Below are 27947 nucleotides of genomic sequence, written 5' to 3' on the forward strand. Positions count from 1 at the left end.
ACTTACTGGTGGAAGACTTGCAGCTGATGTGCTCAGAGCACCACTAACGCAAAATTACTTATTAAAGTCACGCAACACCCATTCCCAGTTTTACTACCTGGGCCTCCCAGGGTGTTGAAACTGCAAGTATAAAGGCGAGGGAAGCTGTCGGCACGCCTCTGGCGGCACTTTCTCCCTCGTCCTTCTATTCCCAGCCCTCCCCAGGGCCCGGGGGCTGCGCGGCCTCTCTGCTCCCGCGGCCCCGCACAGACAACGCGGCCCCTGCGGCCGCCCCGCCCGGCTTCCGGGCCCGCTCGCAAGTGGGGCAGAGGTGAAGGCAGGCAGGCAGCGAGCCGAGGGCGGCGGCGGCGGCGGGTCTGGCCCGGCTGTAGGGTAAGCGCTGCCTCCTTCCTCGGCCCGGGGGTGCGCGGCGGAGGGTCGTGCCCGACTCGACTGACTTCTTACCCCCGGGTCCCAGCCCCGTCCGCCCGGGCCTCTCCGGGGCAGCTCCGCGGCGCGGGCCCCGAGCTGCCGTAAACACCGCTGTGGTGCGGCGGCCCCGGGCCCTACTCGGCCCCGTCCCGGGCCCGTCCCGGGCCCCCGTTCCGCCAGTGCGGGGAGCGCTGGGGTAGGGGGGGCACGGCCGGGGCCGTCGTTGGTGCGGCCGCGCCCCTTCGCGTTACTGCGGCAGAGGGGGCCCGGGGGGCGGCGAGCCGCGTCATGGCGGCCGCCAGCCGGGCCGGGGCCGGGGCGGGGGGGGGGGGGGGGGGGGGGGTCGCCGTGCGAGTGATTTCCCCCTTCCCCAATTCTCCGGCGTCACTTTGGTGCGTGTCCCTGGGCGGGCTGGCTGGCTGCTCCTCGGGAAAGAAAGCAACAGGCTTTGAGTTTGTTAATTCGGAGAAAGCATCAGTAGCCGCCTGGTCGCGGTTTCCCCCTGTTGTGTGTGTGCCTCTTGCGGCTTCAGGCCGAGAAGAAATCCTCGATCCTAGCGTTGTCAGGGCACACTTCCCTGGTATGTGTCTTTTGCTGTGTAAACGTACGGGGAAAAAAAAGAAAACAGTATGGGGTGATACATCATCTGTCTCAAACTTAGGCTTTGTTAATAGACTGTTAATGTGCTACAGATCTGCATCATGGAAAAGCAAGTGCTTGAATCCTCTGAGGAGCGAACATTTCAGTACCAAGATTCTCTGCCTTCCCTGCCCGTACCTCCTCTTGGTGAATCTTTAAGTAAATACCTTGATGCAGGTAATGGCTTACTGTTGTGATAGTATCTTGGTGTGTGCTGTTGTAACCAGGCTAATCTGAAGATGTTTGTGAAGTGATTTGTAGAGGCAGCTTGTATGAATTGATATAATTGGGATGGGGGATCCGCAAGTTTTAGAGTGCAAAAGGTCTTTTTCAGGTTCAAAATGGGATACTAAGTGCCCAGAGCAACCTGAGTAAAAATTTCCATTTTATCCCTATTTGCTTTTCTTCAGCATGGAGGGGAATTGGGTATGTGGGAAGATTAACTTTTTGATTTGAGGTTTTTTCCCCCTAAGGTTTTGGGTTTGTTTTTGTTTTTCAGCTATATCAGCTGTTCTAGTGAAAGATATTTCTCCATCTACATATTTTGTTTTGCATAATGATTACTTTGCTTGTTTATGACTGTGTTTGCCCAGAATCTTGGTTAAAAAAAAAAAAGTTATTTCAAACTTTTTCATACTTGGATGTTCTTCTTTCTCACCAATGCTACTAACTATACAGTGGTGGGAAAAAGCAGTGGTGGGCATTTTTTGATAATTTCTGCCCTGAAATGTTTGCTCTCTAAAGAAGATCACATAAGAAAAAAGTTTTGAAAACAACATTAGTGCACATGTGTCTAGCTTTGTTTATAAAGCAGAGACAGCTGCTAAGTTCTTTTTTATCATGTCAGGCTTTGATATGTAAGGGATGACAAAGATATATTACCTAGTATCTTGAAATTAATTTCCTATGTTTCTTCAGTAATTTTCAGAACTCTGAGACATTGAGCTTTTTTCTGGAACATCTGCTTTGTGTTTTACCGTCTTACCTGTAATACAGGAATGCTAACAGAGTAAGACCTAGAGTTATGTACTTAGCAGAAACATATTACACCAAAGTTTCCCTTTCCCAAAATAGAAATCCTTAAGTTTGCTCTGAGTTTCCTTTTATTCTGGGTGTGGTGGAAGTGGCCCAGTAGATGGTTTTCTTTGCTGTTCCTTACGTCATCACATTTTGATGCAGAACGTTGAAAGACGGTTTTAGAGAAAAAAATGTTGTGTGTGTATGTGTGTCAAAAAAAGTTTTATTTTTGTTGTAATGCACATTAACTAAATGTCATGGTTTGTGCAAGTTGTGCTGCAATAGTAGTGAACCTGCAATAACAGAATTGCCTTTTAGAACTTACTTTTGTAACCCCAGCTGGCTCTCCAAGTTAATAAATAACTGTCTCATGGAGTGATAAAATCTGGCAGTGAATTTGTTTGCTCTTGTTTTCTGATTCTGATCTGTGTTTTCATAAATGCTTTATCACATGGCCCTGGGTTTTTTTCATTGTGAAGTTACTTCCTACTTGCTGTTCCTTGTACATAAGTCATTCTATAACTTTGATCATCATTGTTGATCTCCTTGAGTCTCACTGGAGGCTGGAGGAAGGTTAGTCCAGTATTTTTTGTTCTGCCACAGTCTTCCCTTGTTCAAATCACTTAAAACCAGAATGCGCAGTGCACAATTCTAGACACTAGCTCAGTGATTCTCATTGCTTAAGCTTTTCATTTGTCTAGTCTGTGAAGGTGAGTGAAGGAAGGGAAGGTGCTTCTGAAGAACAATTCATAAGCTCCAAATGACCCTTCATAGATGCTGTGAATCGTGTCTTCTATTGGTTGGAGGAGGATCCCCGGCGCTTAACATTAGTGTGCTTCTTGGTAAAGCACTTGTCTGTTTAAAGCCAGTCAGCTGGAAAAGCTGGACAGAGTATGTCTCAGAAGGTGCCTTATTTAGGGCTTTACAGTAGCTGCCACTGCTTTGGATTCGGGATGACTAGCCTTGTTTTGAAGGTAGGCCTTGAGCTGAGAAGGTGGCCATAGCCATGTTATTTAGCCTTTCAGCTCACCCCAGAGGTTGAGACTCAGAAGCTTGGACTCAGCCTGGGAGTATGAAAACCCAAAGCTCCAGCTTTCCAGAGGGTGCCTTAACTACGCAGCTGAAGATGTCTTTCATGGCATAGTTCTTGTTCATGGATGGAGCTTATCCATGCAGAAAGGAAGGCAAGATCTGTGGGCCTGGAAAAAGTGGCAAGAGTGAAGTTTCACTGAACTCTAGAGAGCAAGGAGATGAGTTCTGCTCCTTCCTGATAGTGCTGCTTCTACATCTCATCAAATAGTTTTTAAATGGAAAGAGGCCCTGTCATCGTAGAATCACGTAGGTTGGGAAGGGTTCATCTAGATCATCCCTGCTCAAAGCTGGTCCAACTACAGCAGGTTGCTCAGGCTTGCTTAGCTGAGTTTTGATATGGAAAGGATATCTGCAAGGATAGAGATTCCACAGCCTCTCTGGGTGACCTGTTCTGGTGTTTGATCACCCTCATGATTGCGGGAGGGGGAACAAAAAACAAATCAACAATGACAAAAAAAACCCCCTCATATTTTCCTTGTCAGAAGTTTCCTGTGTTCCAACGTGAGTCCATTTTCTCTTGTACTATTCTTGTGCATCTCTGAGAGGAGCCGTGCTTTATCTTTGCTATGCCTTTCCGTTCAGTTGTTAGAGTGCAGCAAGGTCTTCCCTTTGCATTCTCTTCTTAAGCTGAACAAACTCCGTTCTCAGTCTCGTCTCACCATCATGTGCTCCAGTCCCCTAGCAATCTTGGTCACCCCTTGAATAGGGACCAGAACCCAGTAATCTTGCTTATTTTCTGTCTTTTGTGTGTGTACATATTGCTCTGTAATGACTTTAACTTGAATAACAGAGCATACTCACTCTCCTTTACAATATTGTGTGGTAGGTGAGGTCACTCTCTGGGAAACCTGAGTGTCGAACTACCCTCACTCTGGCGAGGCTTTCAACTCTGCATTTCCTGGGTGAATACTGTAGACTGCTAAATGGTGCAAGTGGATGGCTGTGTCTCTATTTTCTTTTTTCATGTGTGTTTGCAACTGATGGTGGTGCAATTCAAGATGCATCTAGATATTGTTTATATTGACTTTAACAAGGCTTTTGGCACATCAAAAGCTTTTTTTTTTTTAAACTTCCTCATAGACGAACTGATGAGGTGTGGACAGTCAGGTGGACTGCAAACTGTCTCAGCTGCTGGGCTCAAAGTTTTGTGATCAGCAGCACATATTCCAGATGTAGTTCAGTCTCTGATGGTGTACCCCAGGGGTCCAGTATTGTTTAATATCTTCATTAATGACTTGGATGATGGGACAGAGTGCACGCTGGGTTTGCAAATGATACAAAGCTGGAAGGAGTGGCTGATGCTCCAGGTGGTTTTACTGCCATCAGAGGGAGCTTGACAGGCTGGAGGAACAGGCTGACAGGAGCATCATCAAGCTCAGCGAACAAAGGCAAATGCCAAGTCATGCACCCAGCGAGGAAGAACACCCCACACCAGCACAAGCTGGGGCCAACTGGCTGGAAAGCAGCTTTGCAGAAAAGCCCCTGGGGTCCTGGTGGACGTGAAGTTGAATGTGAGCCAGCAATACAGCCTTGCAGCAGGGCAGGCCAGCAGCCTTCAGGGCTGCATTAGGAGGAGCGTTGCCAGCAGGTAGAGAGGTGTGATCCTTCCCCTATCTTCAGCGCTGGGGAGGCCACATCTGGAGTGCTGTGTCCATTTCTGGGCTCCCCAGTACAAGCAAGACATGGACATACTGAAGTGAGCCCAGCAAAGGGCCATGAGGGCAATTAAGGGCTTGGATTATCTGACATACAAGAAGAGACAGAGAGCTGGTACTGTTCAGCCTGGGGAAGAAAAGGCTCTAGGGCGGATCTTTGCAATGCATGTAAATACTTGATGGGGAGGAGTACAGAGGACTGAGCCAGACATCGCAGTGGTATCCAGTGACAGAACAAGAGGTGGTGGGCACAAATTGAAATACAAGAAATTCCCTTTAAACGTAAGAAAACTCTTTTCATTGTGAGGGTGGTTAAGCATTGGAAGAGTTTGCTGCCAGGGAGGTTGTAGAGTCTCCGTCCTTGGAGTTACCAAAACCCAACACAGTCCTGAGCAGCCTGACCCTGCTGAGATGAGGTGTTGGACTAGATGATCTCTAGATCTATGAAGAAGAAGAAAAGTAGTGGTTGCAGGCAAGCAGTCATAATTGCAGCAAGGCACAGTTGTGAGGAAGTAAGATTTTAATTCTATAAGGATAGGTAAGTATTTGAGACCTTGCCCAGCTGAAACTCGGTTGTTACTTGCAAAAGCTAGATTAGAGATAATACAGATACAAGATTACTAAAATTAAACAAGTATCCTTCGTTGTTTCTTAACAGCTGTAAATAGATGACAGGGTTAGCACTAGCAAGGCAGACAAGAAATTAACTGACAGTAGTGTCCAGCAGCCTCAAAAATTAAATCAGACCTTATTGCGTAGGCATTGAATCAGCAGAAACTTCCTCTTCCCCCATTCTGTTTGCCACTGACTTCACAATCTAAGTATGAAGGTATCAGAAAATGTGTTAAACACAAGGTGAATACAAGAAGACAACGAGATGTGCCTGTATAGAAACTGACATCAGCAGTGCCTGTTACTGACCATAGATTTCATGGTAAAAAGGATTTAAGGAGGGTTTTAGATTAAAGTAATGACTAGTTTTGCAAATGTTTACAGAGAACTTTGGCCTGTATGTCACATGATCTGAGAGAAGTCCAAAAGTATCTTAAAATATAAAAATTGGGTGGCAGTAACTGCCATCAGTGTCACTCAAAGGTAGGCATAACATGGGACAGTGAAGGAGAATTGATGGGCAGGGTGCTTGTAGATCATGAATGGACTTTTGAAAATAAAGACAAGTGGCTTATGGTTGGTACAGCAGGGTGGCAGACATGTATGGCTCAATGTATTAATTTACAAAGTTCCTGTAAATTTAATTATTCAGTGAGTTCTGTGGCAGCTGATTGAGTTGAAGAACTCCATAGTATTTCCAGCTACAGTTTTAAATATATTGGATTTAGTTATCTGTTAGGTATTTCAGGTTTTCAGCAATTGCTTTCATCTGCTAACATCTGTATTTATTTAAAAGTATGTATTATGTTTTATTAGATCACACTGTGATTTATTTACAGATTTTTGAAAGGTGTCTTCCCTTTAAATATCTCAGTATGCACTTGTCTTTGTAATAAAAACATTTCCCTTTTACAGTGAAGCCATTTCTAAATCAAGAAGAATATCAAAGAACTGAGGATATAGTTAAAAAATTTGAAAATGGGATTGGGAAAGAGTTGCATCAGAAATTACTGGAAAGGGCGAAAACGAGAAGGAATTGGGTATGTATTTAGATATGTAAGAAATCGTAATTCAACTTAGGAAAGTTGGTTGTTCAGGATATAATTTAGAGAGCCATTTAGCTCTTTTTTATCTTGGGATTGTCCTTATATCTGCCACTTGGCCTATGGATATGAACACATTCACTTGTATGCATGTGATTTGTTTTTTTCAAAGTTGGGTGGCTAAGAGAGTTCACTAACTGAAACGTTAAGTTACCTACCAGCTTTTGAATGCTTTGTCTGTCGGTCTCTTCTTCAATCTCCTCTGTCCCTGCTCTCTCCACCCTGTTCCACCCTGTTCCACCCCCCCCCACCCCCCCCCACCCCCCCCCCAAAAAAAGGAAAAAGTTGTATTAAAGTTGTATTTCAACAGAGGAAGGGACACCGGGGGGGTCGTTACCAAGTGGAATTCATGGGAGCTTTGTAAATCCTAACATGACACACTCTGGAGTAGGGATTTTCAGATGATGATAGAAAAAATACATTGTGAACTGTCTGTCCCAGATCCTCTCTCACACAAATCTTTCCTTCCATTCTTTATGGAGTAATTGGTCTGATATTCGCAGCAGCTACAGCTGACATCTGCAAGAGTTTAAATTATGATGAAGAGTTCTTCCCTGATATTCATAATCTTACAGTTTAGTAGTCTTAAGTGGTATTGAACTTTATTTCAAGCTTGAAAATAGAAGAGCTAAATGTGTCATTACCCTCAGCAGTTAGATCTGAACCATTGTCCTGCCTTCTGTTATATACGAATTACTATTCAAAATATTAAAAAAAAAAAAAAGTAGTAAAAAAAGCAGGCAGTTGAACAGTCAAGTGATTATTAAAGAATTAATGACTAAAACTTAATTCTGATGCTAAACATTTTTCATTTTCAGCTGGAGGACTGGTGGCTGAATGCAGCTTATCTTGATCTTCGCATATCGACACAAATACACTGTAATATGGGAGGCCCCGCTCCCTATATTGAACACTGCTGGCCGCCCAAAGAGGGCACTCAGATAGAAAGAGGATGTATAAATATATGGCACACCCTGGAATACTGGGATCTATTACGAGCGTAAGACTTTAATATTTAGAATAAATTATTTTTTCTTTACGATCTATGTGTACTTCAGTCACAAAAATATGTTCATTGGCATGTGTTCTTTGCAGTAAAAGATGGGTTTGTCTTGCCTTGATTTACTTGCATAATTATCATCTCTCTTGTTTAATTTTGGTGTATTTTTTTACTACAGAGAGAAGGTGGCTGTAGAGAGATCTGGGAATGCTGTTCTGGACATGAACCAACTTCGAATGGTCTTCTCCACTTGCAAAATTCCTGGAGTTACCAGAGATTCGATCAGCAATTATTTTAAAACTGGTAAGCAAATGCAAATTGCGGGTTAATGCAAGGGAATGATTTTGTATTAATGGGCTAATGGAATGGTCATTTTCACCATAAAATACCTGCTTCCTCAAGTACTAAATCAGATGCTGGTTATTGAGTACTTATATAAGGAAGCAAAGAAGATATCTAATCTACAAATGCCCTTTTTGGTCCAATATTTAGTCCTTTCTAAATAAGATTAAAAGAAAGCTCTGCTTCAATTTGTATGTTACCAGCCTGATGCCTATAAGTGTGCCAGCATTAAGAGTTGAAAAAAGACAAATTCCCTGTGTTATAAATGTGGGTGAATTCTGTGTATTATACAGACAGAATTTCAGCATCATTACTAATTGTATCTTTTTCCACAGAATGCGTTTCTTGAGTGTGCTCCCATATATTATGTTGGGATAATTCTTACTTATTTTCTATCATTGTGCTGTTTCTTGGCATGCTCAGCTTCTGTTTTCAGTCTTGAAAGCACTCATAGTACTTCTTGAAGCCATTCTCTTAAACTCCCAACAGTTTTCTGGGGTGCAGGTTCAAGAGCTAGTTTAAAAGTGTGTCGTGGTTTAGCCCCAGCCAGCAACTCAGTACCACGCAGCCGCTCGCTCACTCCCCCTACCCCGATGGGATGGGGGAGAGAATCGGAGGAGTAAGAGTGAGAAACACTCCTGGGTTGAGATAAGAACAGTTTAATAATTGAAATAAAGTAAAATAGTAATGCTAATAGTAACAGTATAATAATGATAATAATAATAATGATACACGAAGCAAGTGATGCACAATGCAATTGCTCACCACCCGCCGACCGATACCCAGACAGTTCCCGAGCAGCGATCGCTGCTCCCCGGCCACCCCCCCCCAGTTTATATACTGAGCATGACGTCATATGGTATGGAATAGCCCTTTGGTCAGTTTGGATCAACTATTCTGGCTGTGCCCCCTCCCAGTTTCTTGTGCGCCTGGCAGAGCATGGGAAGCTGAAAAAGTCCTTGACTAGCATAAGCAGTACTCAGCAACAACTAAAAACATCAGCATGTTATCAACATTCTTCTCCTACTAAATCCAAAACACAGCACTATGCCTGCTGCTAGGAAGAAAATTAACTCTATCCCAGCCGAAACCAGGACAGTATCCACCCCTTATTCTATACCATCTACGTCATGCACAGGCCCTCCCCTTTCCAATGTGTTCCAATTAATCACCACCCCTTTCCCTATCTTGATATACACACAGATATCATTCCCTTCGTCTATGGCCCATCCCTCTAAAATGTCCATTGAGTTCATTTAGCCCATGACTTTGGGTTCCATCTGTCATCACAGTCTTTCAGAGCAGGAGAGGTGGTGTGCAGTGTTGGACTGTTGCATGCTGAAGTCAGTTCTCATTCCAACATGGTTTCATCAAAGTTCATTTTCATTAAGCTGGGCAATTCTTACTGCAATACCATTGATGCGGCATATAGCAATCATAATATATAGTATTATATACTTAATATTAACCTACTATATTATTATATTAACATGCAGTTAAGAGATAACATATAGTTAAGAGATAACATACAGTATTATAAAGCAATTAATATTATACAATTCAGTTCATTAGCTATTTTCACCCAAAATCAAATTCCCTTGAGGTACACATTGGGCTTCCCCATCCTTTCGCATCACCCACCAAGTGCACCCAGGTCCTTGAGCAAAAGCAATCCCACGAATGGGTTTGCCTTTGCCAGAGGGGGAAGTAACCCAGACTGTCTTCCCCAGCATATTTTTCATGTGCACTACAGGAACTTTATCTCCTTCTACAGTACGTAAAAGTTTTGATTGGGCAGGGCCAGCTCGATTGGCAGATTCCCTGGTGTTGACTAACCAGGTGGCTTTTGCTAAATGCGTATCCCAATGTTTAAACGTCCCACCACCCATTGCTCTCAGGGTAGTCTTTAACAATCCATTGTATCGCTCAATTTTCCCGGAGGCTGGTGCATGGTAAGGGATGTGATACACCCACTCAATGCCATGCTCTTTGGCCCAGGTGTCTATGAGGTTGTTTCGGAAATGAGTCCCGTTGTCTGATCAATTCTTTCTGGGGTGCCATGTCGCCACAGGACTTGCTTTTCAAGGCCCAGGATGGTGTTCCGGGCGGTGGCATGGGGCACGGGATATGTTTCCAGCCATACAGTGGTTGCTTCCACCATGGTGAGCACATAGCGCTTGCCTTGGCGGGTCTGTGGGAGCGTGATGTAATCAATCTGCCAGGCCTCCCCATATTTATATTTTAGCCATCGTTCACTATACCCAAGGGGCTTGAACTGCTTGGCTTGCTTGATTGCAGCGCATGTTTCACACTCATGAATAACCTGTGCAATACTGTCCATAGTTAAGTCCACCCCTCGATCACGAGCCCATTTATACGTTGCATCCCTTCCTTGATGGCCTGAGGCGTCATGGGCCCACCGAGCTATAAATAATTCACCCTTATGTTGCCAGTCCAAATCCACCTGAGCCACTTCAATCTTAGCAGCCTGATCTACTTGCTGGTTGTTTTGATGTTCTTCAGTGGCCCGACTCTTAGGTACATGAGCATCTACATGACGAACTTTTACAACCAGGTTCTCTATCCGGGCAGCAATATCTTGCCACAATGCGGCAGCCCAGATTGGTTTGCCTCTGCGCTGCCAGTTGCTCTGCTTCCATTGCTGCAGCCACCCCCACAGGGCATTTGCCACCATCCATGAGTCAGTATAGAGATAAAGGATTGGCCACTTTTCTCTTTCAGCAATATCTAAAGCCAGCTGGATGGCTTTCACCTCTGCAAACTGACTCGACTCCCCTTCTCCTTCAGCAGTTTCTGCGACTTGTCGTATAGGACTCCATACAGCAGCTTTCCACCTCCGATGCTTTCCCACGAGACGACAGGACCCAGCAGTGAACAGGGCATATTGCTTTTCATTTTCTGGCAATTTATTATACAGTGGGGCCTCTTCAGCACGTGTCACCTCCTCCTCTGGTGATATTCTAATGTTTTTTCCTTCTGGCCAGTCCATGATCACTTCCAAGATTCCTGGGCGACTGGGGTTTCCTATTCGAGCCCGTTGTGTGATCAATGCAACCCACTTACTCCATGTAGCATCAGTTGCATGATGTGTAGAGGGGACCCTCCCTTTGAACATCCAGCCCAACACCGGCAGTCGGGGTGCCAGCAGGAGCTGTGCTTCAGTACCAACCACTTCTGAAGCAGCTCACTCAGGGATAGGGATCGGGTGGTCACCATCTCATTTATGGGTTCTTCCTCCTCTGGTTCTCGTGATGGCCCTGGTTCATCTTCATCCCTTACTAAACGAACTGATTTCCTCGTGTATTTTTTCTTCTGTATAGGGGCAACTGATACCGGCGCAGGTTGGTTCTCTGGTTTAGCCACAGTGTCTGTCACTGGGGTTTGAGTAGCCGCAGTGCTCATGGCTGTGGCTGGAGTAGCCACAGTGCCTGGGGCAGGGGTTTGAGTAGCTGTAAGGCCTGTAGTGGGGGTTGGAGTAGCCGCAGGGCCTGTAGTGGGGGTTTGAGTAGCCACAGTGCTTGTTGTTTTGTCATCAGATCCAGAGACCTTCTCTTTCTTTTGAGGGTACTGATTAGCGTTGACCACAGCTCGATAGGCATGGGCCAGTCCCCAGCATGTTGCAATGATTTGTGTCTCTCTGGAGCTACCAGGGTGACAACATACTTCTTCCAAATACTTTACTAATTCTTCAGGATTCTGCACTTGTTCAGGGGTGAAGTTCCAAAACACTGGAGGTCCCCACTGCCCTAGGTACTTGCGCATACGTTCCCACACACCCTGCCACTCATAACTATCCAGCCTTGGGGTAGATCTCTGGATGGTATTTTTAAACTGCTTACTGACCTTTATCAAAACGGAAACAACATTCCCAAGAATTATCAATAGAAGTATCTTAACTGCCCAGGGGTGTTCAAGATACAGGAAAGTTGTTGTAATGAAGGAGGAAACATCATAGAAGAAAGCAGCAAAGGTGCCATTCTGTATTTCCTCCACAACAAGCCTCTCAGAGTAAGAAGTATAATTGCTAACTCTCTCTATGAGGTAGTACCCGAAGTACAGTAGTGACTTCTGTATGAAACCCAAATACCAAAGAATGCTCAAGGTCAGGGTTTTGATAAGGAGCCTCCCAAGCAAAAGATCATGAATCACTGCAGAGCATAGCACACTACACAAACTGACAGCAAGCTTTAACGCGTGCTGCAAAAAAAAGAACATGGTGCAGATCAGAAGAACTAATATCGTGACCGGCAACTGTTAACAGACTCCTTAATACACTCTGGTTAATCTGTTGTTATCTCAAACCCTTCGTGCCCCACGTTGGGCGCCAAAAAGGACTGTCGTGGTTTAGCCCCAGCCAGCAACTAAGCACCACGCAGCCGCTCGCTCACTCCCCCTACCCCGATGGGATGGGGGAGAGAATCGGAGGAGTAAGAGTGAGAAACACTCCTGGGTTGAGATAAGAACAGTTTAATAATTGAAATAAAGTAAAATAGTAATGCTAATAGTAACAGTATAATAATGATAATAATAATAATGATACACGAAGCAAGTGATGCACAATGCAATTGCTCACCACCCGCCGACCGATACCCAGACAGTTCCCGAGCAGCGATCGCTGCTCCCCGGCCACCCCCCCCCAGTTTATATACTGAGCATGACGTCATATGGTATGGAATAGCCCTTTGGTCAGTTTGGATCAACTATTCTGGCTGTGCCCCCTCCCAGTTTCTTGTGCGCCTGGCAGAGCATGGGAAGCTGAAAAAGTCCTTGACTAGCATAAGCAGTACTCAGCAACAACTAAAAACATCAGCATGTTATCAACATTCTTCTCCTACTAAATCCAAAACACAGCACTATGCCTGCTGCTAGGAAGAAAATTAACTCTATCCCAGCCGAAACCAGGACAAAGTGTAATGTTCTTATTCATCCTCCACTAACAAATACTATAGTATTAGTAATCAAATAATTGAAATCATAACCCCCCCACACACACATTTTGATGCGTCCAGACTTGTTCAGCAGTGTCACTCTAGATAATCATGGGAGATGTGAATTCCTGTAAGACTCAGGAATTCAAGAAGAAGGAGGTGTTGCCTTGCTCCATAAAACATATATAAGGAGATGTCCACACCACAGGATATGATGAGAAAATGCAAAGTTGAAGCCAAGTTCCAAGGGTTTTATCTTAGCATTACAGTGGAAGAGTCAGTTTAAATACCAAAACACTCAAATGGTGGAAATTCAATGTTCTGTTTTGATCACACTTAATAGACAAAGTTATTGTCCTGTGGAGATGCAATTTATGTCATTCATGTCACTTTTCTGCCTTATAATATTGTAAGAACTTTATTAAACAATCTTGCTTATATCATTTTTCATGATGATACCCAATTCCATGTAGATTGTCTGCCTCCAGATGAAATATTTAGTCTGGTTAGTTGTCTTGGTTCTCTGTGATTCATGGAGAAATATGATTACCTCCTGAGAAGGATTTGGGCCATCAAAATATGCAGGTAGAAGATAGGCAGAAGGAATTGCCATTTGGAGAGGAATATGTTTTTCTCCTTTGGCTACAGAGGGAACTGACATGTTCTGAACACTTGAAGTAGTATTCAGATTGCAGAGTAGGGCACCTAAAATTTGACAGGTAATGTCAGCTTGGAGTCAAAGACCACACTAAAAGCCAAGAGAGCCTGATCAGTGGAACCTGGAGAGCTATTCAGTTCAGCCTGCAGCAGACACCTTAATGAGAACAGGTGAAGAGCTCATTAGATGTCACTAAGTGTATTGGGTAGGTCTCTACCAACTCTAGTGAGATCTCAGACACTTAATTCTAGGTATGTTAACTTCCAAACTTAATTCTACCCCTTGCTTTAGACAGCTAAGGTTAGGAGGATGCTACCTAAAGTAACTGAATTTGATACCATCCCTTCTGATTTTTGTTATGTTAGAAATTAATTTCATGATCCATGAAGGTGAGGTTTACATGATATGACAAATTCCCCACTCTAGACTGTCTTTAATCAGGTATGTATTAAATTGTATTATCTGACTTAGAAAGTAGGACCATAAAGATAGATGTAAAAGCCTTATAGTTAAGATAAAGACTGTGGCTGCCCATTCAGTTAAACACTTGTGGGTAGAGTAGAATACATTTCTTCTTTTTCCCAGGCTGGAGTACTGGACTAGAAGAGATGTAGCACAGTGGCTCAGTTGAGAAAAATGTAGCCACATTTCTTGGGGTTTTAACATCTGGTTTTTGTCAGAATCTTTTCCAACTTTATTTAGTCTTATTTCCAGATAGATGGATTCAATAAGGCAATGCTATCTATGCAAGCATGCCTGGCCTAGTGTGGACCAGTACCATCTGTGTTTCTGTATAGTGGCCAAATTGGTGTGTCAGTGCTCCCTTTTTACAGATTTGCAGATTACAGATCAGGTCTGAATGACATGGTAGTGCATCTCAGATCTTGAGCTGTATAACTGAAACTGGTCGCATAAACACTCTGACAACTGAAGGACTTGATCATCTGCAAAGTGTCTTAGCAGCAGGCTTGCTGCGTTATATTCATGCCTTTAAAAATGAAAATGTAAACAAAACTCAAGCAAGAGAGAAGTGTTGCTAGATCAACTTTCAGCAAGGAGTACTTGTTGTGGCGGAGAGTGTTCCTGCCTACAAGATACACAAATAAATAACACTTGCTACTAGATAATGACAATGACTTGAAGTAGGTAATAGCAGTGAAAGTTAATGTACTTCTGTATATTTTCTCTGGCAGTTTTAAAAATGTCTTCAAATTTGCAATAAGATCATGCAGTTGGACTTAAAGTTATTCTGTTGTCTTTCCTGTTTTTAATGGTATGAAGTCTGCCTCACTTTGAACAAAAAATGGGTCTGTAGGACTTGCTGAGTGTTTTTCCTGTATCTGTCATTCACTTTATCCCCACAGTTGGATTTTCATGTTTTGTTTTTTGTTTCATTGCAGAGACTGAAGGCGAATGCCCATCTCACTTAATAGTCCTGTGTCGAGGTCGAGTGTTTGCATTTGATGCTATCCATGAAGGCAATATGGTGACTCCTCCAGAGATCTTCAGGTTTTCAAACTACCTTGTTTCAATCAAGCTGTCCTATTTAAGCTATATATCAAAGAGAGTCTTTCTTTTTCTATCCCCTTCACCCCAAAGAATTAGATGTGAGAGAGGCTACAGCTTCTCCTCTAGCTGAGCATTCAGATTTGAGTAAATCCTTGTTTAGTGAATGGCATGTTCTTGCCATGAAGCATGATGATCATGTACTGTTGTAATACACCCACAGAACGTCACACAGAAGGGCTGAATGAAGATGAAGTAACATCATTCCTTTCAGGACCAATCCACATTGATAATTGTCTCATTGCTACTCAACCATTATCAGAGATGAAGCACCACTGTCATGTTGACTCAAATCTAGTACACTTGTGGTCAGTTTTCTCAAGAATAGAGGGGCTGGAATTCCTGTTGGTGAGTGCAGTAGAGTCCAGAATTGCAGTATCCACCGATTGACTTTCTGCTAGCTATGGAGCAATACAACAGCATTTCACTTGCATTTCTCGTCTTTGCGCCAGACCTGTGACAACCAGCCACATTTTGTGGCTCATTTCATATTCCTGAGCTGCTGCAAAGGAACAAGGAAAAATAATTTGGTTCTTTAAATAGTAAATTTCAGTACTAGTGCAACTGGCAGTGTTTAAAGCTTTTCCATGCTGTATCCCCTTTCTCCCTGTAGCATGCAGAGGTGCTGGCTTTTCAAATTGGCAATACAGTTGCGGCCACAAGGTTTTCTACTCTGGTCGAACTCTGATGTCACCTACAGGGGTACTTTCGGCATAAGTCTCTTGTGATCGATTTGGGATTTATATGCATCTACTTACTAAAGGGCGGTTGTGCATTTCATGTAGGAATAACCTACTGCATTTGTCAAAGTGCTGTTTATAGAGCACAACAGAAGACTCTTGTAATTAAAACTGGCAAAAGGTGGATGGCCAAATTCCTTAGGCAAGACAAAAACTAGTTAGAGATGCTCAAAAATAACTTTTTTTTTTTTTTTTTTTTAAAATCTGGTGCTTTAATACTTAAGATATTTCAACATATGTATTTCTAATTTCTGTAGTTGTACCTGTTAGATCAAGCAAGTAACAAAGAAATGAAGGCCTGGAATACAGACAAAAAAATCTAAAGCTTTCTCTTGTCTATAGAAAGGGCAGGTTGGTTTTGGTTTGGTGGTTGGGGTTTTTTGTTTGTTTGTTTTAATAACTTCATCATGGGTGTCTTACACTTTTGACAATTGTGTAACTAATGATCAGTAGTGAAGTTTAATGGGCAAGAGTGCCAGTACAAAGGACAAGCCAGATTAAATGCCTGTAATTGGTGGAGTTTCTTTAACACCTAGAACAGCATGTGAAAAGCTGAATTTGCAAACTAAAAATTGGCTATCTGTTAATAGCTCTTCAAAGGGAAAGTGCAAGGAGAAGGTAGGAAGAGAAGTATTCTTTTGTAGTTCAGTCTCTAACATTTAGGATGTACTGTAGCTACTGTTCTGCTTTAAATTTCAGCGTTTATCTTGAGTGGAAGTTTTGCCCTTGTATCTGATTAGTTGCTATAAAAGCTGCAGTATTGCAGATGTCTGGTGCTTGAGAAAGTTAGATCTGCACTGCTGAAGTCTTAAATCTAGTTTTAAGTTAAGTGCATATGACACTTCAGGATCATGGTTGTTTACATGTAAGTTTGTACTGGGCTGGTAGCTGCAATTTGAATTAGCCATTAGTGACCAAAACCAGAGCAGGTCTTCAGCTGCCCTTAGAATCCGCGGGAGCTGATTCATGCTTCCTGAAAATTCACATTAGCTTGTGGATGCGGAACTAAAATTCCAGCTTGGCAAGAGAGAGAGAGAGAGATGAAAAAGGTGACTTATCTTCTCTCCATGTATTCTTTGTTAACTTCAGTTTTTGAAATCTTCTTAAAGGCAACTTACTTATATACAGAAAAGATGCCATAGTGAACCAGATGGACCAGGACTGGCGGCCTTAACAAGTACCGAACGGACAAAATGGGCAGAGGTGGGAATACTTCAGCAGTTAGTTCCTGAGAAAAGCATTGTGATCACTGGAAATACGTCATTTCACTTAGCTTTGTCTTCTTGTGCTTTCTAGTTACGTGAATATTTGATTGATCTTGATCCAAAGAACTTAACTCTTCTGGAAAAACTTCAGAGAAGTTTGTTTGTGGTCTGCCTCGATGATTCTAGTCCCCATGCAACTCCTGAGGACTACAGCGAGGTAGCTAAGGATTTTTGATAATTAATAACTGGTCGTCTTTATATAAAAATTTCTTCTGCATATATGTAGAAGTAGCACCTCTTGCTCTTTCAGAAAAGAAAAAATGAAGCAGATAAATACGCAGATAATGCTTCTTGTTGATCCATAGGAATACTATAATAGTTTGTATTGTTAGGACATTGGAAGTGGGAATGGCTGAAATCTGCCTTCATAATCTTTTAGCCCTCTATCCTTCAGGGTCCTCAAAAATATAGTAATCAACTTGTTATCATTCTTCAATTTAAAAACTTAGGCTTATAATCATGTTTCATCTTCAACTGGATGAAAATGTCTTATATCTCGGGAGGTCTCACCATCTTAATGTAGGCTTGATTCAGCTGACAGAGGTTGGCAGTGTATTCAGTGTTTTTTAAAACCCGCAGTGTGTAACTTTTGCTTTAGGTTACAAGGCTGGTGCTAACAGGTGATCCGACTGTACGCTGGGGAGATAAATCCTGCAATGTTATTGTCTTTTCTAATGGAACCTGTGGTGCATTCTGTGATGTAAGTTGAAAAAGTTTTCCCCCTTATAAACCTTTCAAGTATTTATTTACTAGTAGTATAGTAGTATTTTAAATGTTTAATATGTACCTCTTTAGTGTAGCCTTGTTTGCCAGGCACCTTGTCTGCCAAGTTTTTAAAAGCAGTCTCTGCTTTCAGTGTTTGATATTACACCATACTTGAATTGAGAGATCTGAAATCATAATCTCATTTCTGAAAGTATTTAATGAGGGAGTTCCAAAGACAAAAAATAATGTTGTACAAGAAGGCTTAAAATTAACTCCTTGTGTTACGCAGCTATTTGAACAGCTGTGTTTTTTAAACTCAGGATTTTTAAACTTCTTATTGAGTGGCCAGCAGGGCCTACATCTTGCCTGAAATCTGCTTTTCCACAGCATTGTTATATTATGCCTCCCTATCTGGTTGCAGAGCAGTCAGAACAGTGGGTGGACTTAGAGTAGTTCTAGATGTATTGTAGAACTAGAAAAACAAGTCCAACACTGTGCAGTAAGGCTGTTGGTTTGCAGGAAAAAGAGTGGGGTGGGGGAAAAAAAGCAATTTGGTCCTCTTGCAGTTATGCAAATAATGTGATACCTTGTCTTATATGATTCTAGCATTCTCCTTTTGATGGGATGGCTTTAATTACCATGTTGACTCATATTGAAAAGAAGATTATTGAGAATGAGGGAAAATGGAAGGTATCTCTCCTTTAAACTTTGAAATGTGTTAGTTAATGTGTGTTTTCTTATGGATAACGTTTTCTGTCTTCTCTCTCTCTTTCTGTCTGCATTCTCCCAGGGATCAGATAAAGTGAGGGATATTCCATGGCCAGAGGAACTTGTATTCACAGTGGATCAAAAAATTATAAATGAAATTGGATGTGCTAAAGAATTGTATTACAAAAAGGTGGAATTTCTTGCTGCTTCTCTTAATTGTCAGTGATTCCCCCCCCCCCCCCCCACCCCCCCCCACCCCCATTTGCATGTTTTTAGCTGGCCTTTCTCCATGCTGGAAAACAGGGATGAATATGTTATTGATGAATTGATGTATCAGGGGACTTAACACCATGGTTTAATTTGTTACATTGTTGGTTTATGTTGAATGTGTTTTATTTTAAGTGAAGCAAGTTGTGATGTTTGTAGTTTCTTGACTTCTGGGTTTTTTCCTTCTGTGGTTTGACAGGTATCTGACTTGCAGCTAGTTCACTATGCCTTCACGTCCTTTGGCAAAGCATTGATTAAAAAGAAGAAACTTCATCCTGATACGTTTGTGCAGCTTGCCCTTCAGCTGGCTTATTACAAATGTCATGGACGGTATGAAAATCTCATTACCCAGATTAGGAATAAAAAACTAGTTTCTTGAGTAAAGGGGTGGATCTAGAGATATAAGGCAGTGGCCTTGTAATGCCAGTGTGTAATTTGCTATGGTGCTATAAGAATGAAGAAGTAAGGTTTTTTTAAATTAACAGTTGTATAGGGCCTTATTTTGTGCCATTGAACTCCATGCAGCTTGTGTTCTTGGCTTCAGAAGAATTGTGTCCTTGTGCCCATAGGGATCATGTGTGTACATATTGTGGAATGGAGGGCAGAAGACAATCCATGAAAACATGGATTTGGGCTGTACAAAGTAGAGATTTGGGCAAATGCCAAATGCGTAATCAGTCAGCATTCTTTAATGTCAAGTAGTTGCTCAGATGGAGAAGAAAGCTTTATCTGTAGCAAGTAACAGCCATCAGTAAAATGGTTAGTCTTCCAAGCCTGTAAAGAGCCTTGCATACCTCAGTGTCTCACTTTCTTTAGCCACATTAGATGTGAAGGTTTGGGCAGAATAATAGAGATATAGATAGTGACCCTCCAAATGCCTGACTCTACATTTTTGGGTGTGTCATTTTATTTTGTATTACTGGTAAAAGGCAGCATTCTTCCTGGTATTGGTGTTCCCAAATTTCTGTTTGCTGACTAGCAGTGATTATGGCTTGTATAAGTCATTACTGAGCTGGCGAGTATTGCTTGCTTCAGAAAAAGGAGGGTTTCATCATATGAGCATGATGCTTAGTCACTGGAGATGCCTGTCTCATCATAAGAAAGGTTGGTAGATCTCAGTTTGCTGAAGATTGGAATAAATTAATTGTCTGACTAAAATAGCCTGTTAAGTCTGTTCTAAACACACAGGTATGTTTCATGTGAGTTGTATATTAAATGCTAGACTGTCACAGGGCTGGGGATGCTCTGGGTAAAAGCTGGATGTATGTCAGTGTGCAACAGAGAAGGATTTGAGGCTTTTCTTTATAAATGCACTGGGGGACTGCTTATTTCAAGTGTGTCTCTTAATTTTTGAGTTTTTGGACGGTGTAGATGGTTTCTTTAGTGGAAATATATAGTGAAAATGAAACATACTAGGGGCTGGTAGATCTGAGGTCTGCAGAAAATAGCCATGACAACACAGCCTTTTAAGGGTATGATTATAGCACTGGCACTTTTTCAGTCATCTGTCTCATAAAAACTTGTAGGGTTCCTTTGTGGCTCTCTTTCAGACACAAAATTTAAAGAAAATTAGTGGCTTACTGATACTTGTAACTAAGCTAGATGTGTAAGATACTTGGCAGGACTCTTTTTATTCCTTGGGAGAGCATATAGTTTTGTTAAGTTAATGAGATACTCTTCCCTAATTTTTCTTCTTAGCCCGGGCTGCTGTTACGAAACTGCCACGACCAGGCGTTTCTATCATGGCCGCACAGAGACCATAAGATCATGTACTGTGGAAGCAGTGGAGTGGTGCAAGTCCATGCTGGATCCTTCTAACAGTGTAAATACTGAAATCCTACTTTAATCATAATGTATTTAGAAGGGCTGTCATTTGAACTGCTTAAAACTCTCTTTTCTGTTGTCTTGTTAATGGGAATTGGCCTGTTTCCAGTGAGACAAATTTCAAATGTTGGGTTGCTTGAAGTCTGGTTCTGGTCATTGTGACTGAGGTGAGCTGTCATGTATGGGCTTGTTTCATTTTCCATCTTATTTACCTTTTTGGTTCAAGAATGTAAGTGTGTTGAGTTACATTCACACTGATTTCTCCCCTCGCACCATCCCCACCCCCCCCAAAAAAAAAGTAACTGGGTTGGAACCATGTATTCTGCTGTGGAGTGGTTCTGTTGTTTTAATTTTTAAGTGAAATTGGGAAATGTTAATCTAATTGCTGTGTTTGAGAGCAACATTGAAATCTGTTTGTGTCCTAGTGGCAACAGGGATGTATTCCAGAGCTTGTCTCTGAATAGCTGAACCAGTGACCTTTTTTTTTTTTTTTCCCCCAGCAACTACCCTCTGGTGCTTGGCAGAGCATTTCATGCCTTTCTTGCCAAGTGAGAGCTGTGCTAAAGCTCTTTCTGTTGTCCTCACTCCACACTCGCTCAGAGTCTGAGAAGTGAAGCAAGGACAAGATTTTTGAGACAAAGGGCTACGTATCTTTAGGAAATTCAAAGGTTCTGTATTAATGCATGTGAGAAATATACAGAAATACAGCTATCGGGAAGTATGTGTGATTGATAATCATAGTCTTCAAGAGCATATTTTCCTGGTCTTCACTGGCTACTTCTGGCATGTGCTGCAGCTTTAAAACTCAATTTTCTGGCCATTACTCAAATCTGCTTTCTTATTGCAAGTATGGATTCCTGTTACTTCCCTGCTCTTCAGTTACATTCTAACCAATTAGCAGGCGTCTAAGGGTAATACACATAGAGGTTTGCTACTTCCAACACTAACTGTAGCCTTTTCTTTTTCTCTTTGTAATTTTAAATAGCATCTCCAAATATCTTCCTATTGCTATTTTTTTTAATAATGAACTCCTGGGGTTTAAAAAAAGCATCGAATCTGTTCAATAGTATTGAAATGAAAGTGCTTAAAAGTCTATTTTTAAGGTACTAGAAAATCCCTGACGTTAGGTACTTCGGGAAAAATCCTTTTGTCTCAACTTTTTTTTTTGCTCTTTGTGAGCTTAGTAGCTTGGTTTTTATTCAAGTTGAGTCGCTACTGCCCTTGTTTCACATTCTCTGCTGCAGCCTCTTGTGCAATGAATAAAATGATAAAGGGTGCTTCTTAAGTGGTTAAAGAGCTAATAAGATCTAAGATCTTAGAAGCCAAGATCTTGGGTGTCTAGAGATGTTTCTCGAGGCCTCCTTTACCAAAATATGTATTTGTATTCTGTTCTCTCTGGTTTTAATATGTAAGTTTCAAGATAAAATTGAAAAAAAACATAACATTGGGCAGAACTACTGTCATGGAAGTAATATTTCAGTCGGCAGAGAAAATTTAGGAATGCAGTTGGCATCTGTGTATATTTTAATTAGGATCTTTTTTGTTTTGTTTTCTGGTTTTGCTTCACAGATTTTTTTATCTGTGTTTTTTCTGTTTTTTGAGCATGAAAAACAATAGAATAGAATAGACTATTTCAGTTGGAAGGGACCTACGATGATCATCTAGTCAAACTGCCTGACCAATTCAGGGCACGGTGATCATGTAAATGCAACCGCATCTGCTAAAAGCCAGTGTGTTTCTAAATAAGTGGTACTGTAGGAAGCTTTTTGGGTTTGATTACTCTCTCTCACAGTGGCTATTTTCCATTGTTTCAGCTTGTTTGGGAAAGAACATGATTTAGAATATTGTTCAGTGCAAAAGTGATCCAAGTAACAGAACAGAGATACAGGAAACAAATGAGCAAGTTCTCCTGAAAAAGGAATTTGGAGCTGAGAGGAAGTTTGAGAGAGGTTCTAATGTACCTTTAAAGTTCCTCCATTTTTCTCTATCTAAAATTGCTAGAAACTGTGAAAGGGAAAAACTGCTGATCTGTGATTCCTGATGTGTTACTCATCTGGATTGTGTTCTCTCTCTCTAATTCTGTCTTTACACAGACTCATCAACGACTACAGCTGATGCATAAGGCATTTGAAAAGCACAATAAAATGAGGAAAGAATGTGAGAATGGAAAAGGTACTCTAGGATCAAAAGTTTCTTTGTTTTGTTTTGTCTTGTGGGTGAAAAGGCAATATTGCTGTATGCTAATACATTGTCTCCTTGTTTTCAACCTGAGTAAAAACTACCCCTTAACATTTTATACTTTAATTTTGGGGAGAGGAACTAAAATGTAGTCTTTGCACTCTTCCTTGTGCCCCAAAGACATGTTCACTTTGAATATTAATTCACTTTTTCTGCACAGCTAAACATTATTTCAGAATACCTTCCAATCAAATATATGCTTGGCTGGAAAGTGGGAAATGTGGTCTTTTAAGGCAGAAGAGAGATTTGGGTGAAATTGTAACCCACCTGTAGCAAGCTATTCTATGAATGAGAATGAGTAGCTGGGAGATAGTCACCTGATGAACCTTCATACTCTCTCCATCCTACTTGATGAGTTATCTAGGCAGCTGTGGCTCTGAAAGCCTTTTCACCTTGTCCACATAATTGCCAGTGGGCCAGTTTCACTGTGTGGAACTCCTCCTCCTTGGCTGAAATGGAAGTTTTCTTGGGTTTTGTTTTCCATAGGAACTGTGTTGGGTTTGTATTAATTAGTTCATTTGCATCTGGGCTCTGTGTTGCAGGCTGAAGGTGATGAAGGCATCTTAGATCAAATATTTGGGAAATGTTTTTGTATGCTACAATATGAATCTTGTTTTTTAGTAGCCTCTGTCACTTATCTGTCCTTCAGCTGCTATTTGAGCTTCCAGCTATCCAGACCAGAAAAATCATAGAATCACAGAATTGTTTAGGTTGGAAAAGACCTTGAAGATCATCCAGTCCAACCATTAACCTAACACTACCAAGTCCACCACGAAACCAATTAAGGGTAGAGTAATAATTAATTTCATGTTTCCTGGCTTGGTGGCTGGATTGTTTTTTAATGAAAGTAGAACTAGAATAGAATCATTAAGGTTGGAAAGAACCTCTAAGATCATCAGTCCAACTGTCAACCTAACACCACCCTGCCTACTAAACCATGTCCCAACATCCCACATCTACCCATTTTTTGAACACCTCCAGGGATGGTGACTCCACCACCTCTCTGGGCAGCCTGTTCCAATGCTTGACCACTCTTTCAGTAAAGAAATTTTTCCTAATATCCAATCTAAACCTCCCCTGGCGCAGCTTGAGCCCATTTCCTCTCGTCCTATCACTCATTACTTGGGAGAAGAGACCAACACCCACCTCACTACAACCTCCTTTCAGGTAGTTGTAGAGAGCAATAAGGTTTCCCCTCAGCCTCCTCTTCTCTAAGCTAAACAACCCCAGTTCCCTCAGCCGTTCCTCATAAGGCCTGTGCTCCAGACCCTTCACCAGCCTTGTTGCCCTTCTCTAGACACGCTCCAGCACCTCAATGTCCTTCTTGTATTGAGGGGCCCAAAACTGGACACAGTATTCCAGGTACAGACCTCACCAGCACCGAGTACAGGGGCACAATCACCTCCCTGCTCCTGCTGGCCACACTATTCCTGATACAAGCCAGGATGCCATTGGCCTTCTTGGCCACCTGGGCATACTGCTGGCTCATGTTCAGCCAGCTGTCAACCAACACCCCCAGGTCATTTTTGGCCAGGCGGCTTTCCAGCCACTCTTCCCCAAGCCTGTAGTGTTGCATGCGGTTGTTGTGCCCGAAGTGCAGGACCCAACACTTGGCCTTGTTGAACCTCATACAGTTGGCCTCAGCCCATTGGTCCAGCCTGTCCAGGTCCCTCTGCAGGGCCATCCTACCCTCCAGCAGATCGACACTCCCACCCAGTTTGGTGTCATCTGCAAAGTTACTGAGGGTGCACCCAATCCCCTCATCCAGATCATCGATAAAGATATTAAACAAGACTGGCCCCAAAACAGAGCCCTGGGGAGCACCACTTGTGACCAGTCATCAACTGGATTTAACTCCATTCACCAGAACTCTCTGGGCTCGGCCACCCAGCCAGTTTTTTACCCAGAGAAGAATACACCTGCCTAGGCCATGAGCTGCCAGCTTCCCTAGAGAATGCTGTGGGAGACGGTGCCAAAGGCTTTACTAAAATCCAGGTAGATGACATCCACAGCCTTTTCATCATCCACCAGGCGGGTCACCAGGTCATAGAAGGAGATCAGGTTGGTCAAGCAGGATCTGCCTTTCATAAACCCATGCTGGCTGGGCCTGGTTGACCTGCACATGCCTGTTAAGCATACTCAAGATGAACCACTCCCCGGTACCGAGGTCAGGCTGACAGGCCTGTAGTTCCCTGGATCCTCCTTCCGGCCCTTCTTGTAGATGGGCATCACATTGGAAGCCTCCAGTGGTCTGGGACCTCCCCTGTTAACCAGGACTGCTGAGAACTGATGGAGAGTGGCTTGGCAAGCTCCTCCGCCAGCTCCCTCAGTACTCTCGGGTGGATCCCATATGGTCCCATGTTGTTCTGAGTATCCAGGTGGTGTAGCAGGTCGTTAACTGCTTCCTCCTGGATTATGGGGGGTTTATTCTGCTCCCTGTCCCTGTCTTCCAGCTCAGGGTGCTGAATACCCTGGGGATAATAGATCTGGCTATTAAAGACTGAGGTGAAGAAGGCATTAAGTACCTCAGCCTTTTCCTCATTCTTGGTGGCAGTGTTCCCCCCCCCCATCCAGTAAAGGATGGAGATTCTCCTTGGTGCTCTTTAATGTATTGTTAATGTATTTGTAAAAACATTTTTATTATGTCTTACAACAGTGGCCGATTGAGTTCTAGCTGGGCTTTTGCTTTTCTAATTTTCTCTCTGCATGACCTAATGAGATCCCTGTACCCTTCTTGAGTTGCCTGCCCCTTCTTCCAAAAGTGGTAAACTCTTCCCCTCTTCCCCCCCTCCCCACCCCGGCCCCGAGTCCCAGCAAAAGCTCCCTGTTCAGCCAGGCTGGTTGTCTTCCCTGCCAGTTTGTCTTAATGGCACATGGGGACAGCCCGCTCCTGCGCCTTTAAGACTTCCTTCTTGAAGAATGCCCAGCCCTCCTGGACCCCTTTGCCCTTCAGGACTGCCTCCCAAGGGACGCTCCCAACAAGTGTCCTGAACAGGCCAAAGTCTGCCCTCCAGAAGTCCATGGTAGTGGTTTTGTTGACCGCACCCTTCTTTCTTTGCCAAGAATTGAGAACTCTATCATATCATGGTTGCTAAGCCCAAGACGGCCTCTGACCATGACATCTCCCACCAGTCCTTCTCTGTTTGTAAAGAGCAGGTCAAGCGAGGCACCTCCCCTGGTAGGCTCACTTACCAGCTGTGTCAGGAAGTTATCGTCCACATACTCCAGGAACCTCCTAGACTGTTTCCTCCCTGCTGTGTTGTATTTCCAGCAGACATGCGGTAAGTTGAAGTCCCCCATGAGAACAAGGGCTGGTGATTGTGAGACTTCTGCCAGCCACTTACAGAATGCTTCATCTACCTCTTCATCCTGGTTGGATGGTCTATAACAGACTCCCAGCAGGATATCTGCGTTGTTGGCCTTCCCCCTCAACCTTACCCATGAGCACTCAACCTTATCATCAGAAAGGAAGCAGAAAAAAAAGGAGGAGAAAACCAGGAAATGCTGCTGTTAATGATGCAGTATTTGCATTTATTTGACAGGATTTGATCGTCATCTTCTGGGTCTCCTACTCATAGCACAGGAGCAAGGACTGCCAGTGCCAGAACTTTATGTGGATAATGCCTTCACAGCTAGGTAATTCGTATTCTTGTCCTGTGGGGAGGTTGTATCCCTTGATACCAAGGACTTTGTTGTATTGGCCTTATGCGTGCTGATTTCTTGATCTCTAGGACAGGATAACTTTTTTGTAAAACTCACTTTGCTTTAAATTATCTTTAAAAGTGCTGATTTTGTTTTGTGTTGTTTTACAGTGGAGGAGGTGGGAATTTTGTTCTTTCAAGTAGTCTGAGTGGCTACAATAGGTGTAGTGGAGCTACACTCCCTATGGTACCTCATGGCTATGGCTTTTTTTACGGAATCAGAGATGACAGGTAAGGATAATTTCATTTTGGGCATGGTTCTGACTATCACAAAGGGAAGGGCAGCTAACAGCTAGAATGAGGAAAGGAAAAGACAGAAGAAACATGGCTGAATGTGTCAGAAAAGGTTGAGAAGTGAGGTACATGAGAATAGAGGCATTAACATTCTGGGAAAGCATGTGTGGGAGGAAGGACGAACGGTCGAGGTGAAATGGGCACCAAGATACTGACAACAAGCAGAAGGAAGAGAGTTGGGAGGGTGAAAGAAGGGAGGAACAGAAGAAGTTAACTTACTTTAAAATAAGCTTTCATTTTAGAGATTATTAAATGTAACATGCAAAGCTATTTTTTAAAAAGTATCAATTGACTGAGATAGATGAGTACAGGTGAGCACACTGTCCATCATTCTTGGCAGTGACACACACATCTCCTGACTCAAGCCAGACCTCTTTGAGTAACAAGGAGAAGCTAAAACATTTGTCTGTTTCTCATAAAATGGTAGGATTTGAAAAGATCCAACTTTGGCTTACTGGACTTATGGACAAAAATTATTGCTTCTTTATCAAACCTAATAAACTATTTTGGTTATACGGTGTTGAGATAACCTGCTGTTTTGTGATTTAGGTGTAATTCGGATGACTTATTCCTAAAGCTAAATATGGATCGTGTGCAGATTTGATTCAGTTTGAGAATACAAGCCATTTATAGTTTGATCTATGGCTCTGTTAAGATCAATAGAACTAGATAAAGATCTAACTTTTATTAGGTAAATAGGGAAAAATGTACTTTAGTTGCAGAGAAGAAATAAAATTCACAGTATTTTCAAATATAAGCGGAAAAGTTATGTCACTGTGTATGTAGAAATGGGTATTTAAATCAAAGTATTGTAGTTTCTAGATCTGTCAACATTATTGCTTACTGAAGGCACTAGGGATCTGAGTCCTTTTTTGGATGTTGAGACAGTATGTTTATGACAATTTTTGCTTCAGAATTTCCGTCAATAATTTCACATTTCAGAGCGATTTGTGTGACCATGACAATTAAGAGTGGTAACTTCATTGTTTTCTGTTTTGATAGGATCGTTATTATCTGTGGTTCTTGGAAATCATGTCCAGAGACTGATGCAGAAGTGCTGTGTAGAACCACGTTCCAGTGTTTTCAGGACATGCTACAATTAACAGTTGCAGCTCAGCTGTAAGGTTGATGATGATGTAAAAACCTTTGCAAGCTCACAAG

The 27947-nt window shown here is 42.5% G+C and overlaps 1 protein-coding gene across 2 annotated transcripts; it reads left to right on the forward strand.

Moving 5' to 3' along the window:
- Positions 1 to 1112: 1112 nt before the first annotated feature.
- On the forward strand, positions 1113 to 27909 carry CROT (carnitine O-octanoyltransferase). Of its 2 annotated transcripts, none has more exons than XM_075705548.1 (16): positions 1113 to 1227; positions 6342 to 6466; positions 7348 to 7529; positions 7708 to 7853; positions 14879 to 14987; positions 16894 to 16987; positions 17081 to 17206; positions 17648 to 17749; positions 18361 to 18444; positions 18545 to 18652; positions 18929 to 19059; positions 20428 to 20551; positions 22647 to 22725; positions 26334 to 26427; positions 26604 to 26723; positions 27789 to 27909. In XM_075705548.1, exons 1-16 carry the CDS (start codon positions 1113 to 1115, stop codon positions 27907 to 27909), a joined length of 1860 nt encoding a protein of 619 aa, XP_075561663.1. The 2 variants fall into 2 exon arrangements, with proteins under 2 accessions (XP_075561663.1, XP_075561664.1); XM_075705549.1 differs by having other exon boundaries at positions 7708 to 7832.
- The last annotated feature ends 38 nt before the right edge of the window (positions 27910 to 27947 follow it).

This window comes from Pelecanus crispus, chromosome 2, assembly GCF_030463565.1.
Source record: "Pelecanus crispus isolate bPelCri1 chromosome 2, bPelCri1.pri, whole genome shotgun sequence".
NCBI classification, from domain to species: domain Eukaryota; kingdom Metazoa; phylum Chordata; class Aves; order Pelecaniformes; family Pelecanidae; genus Pelecanus; species Pelecanus crispus.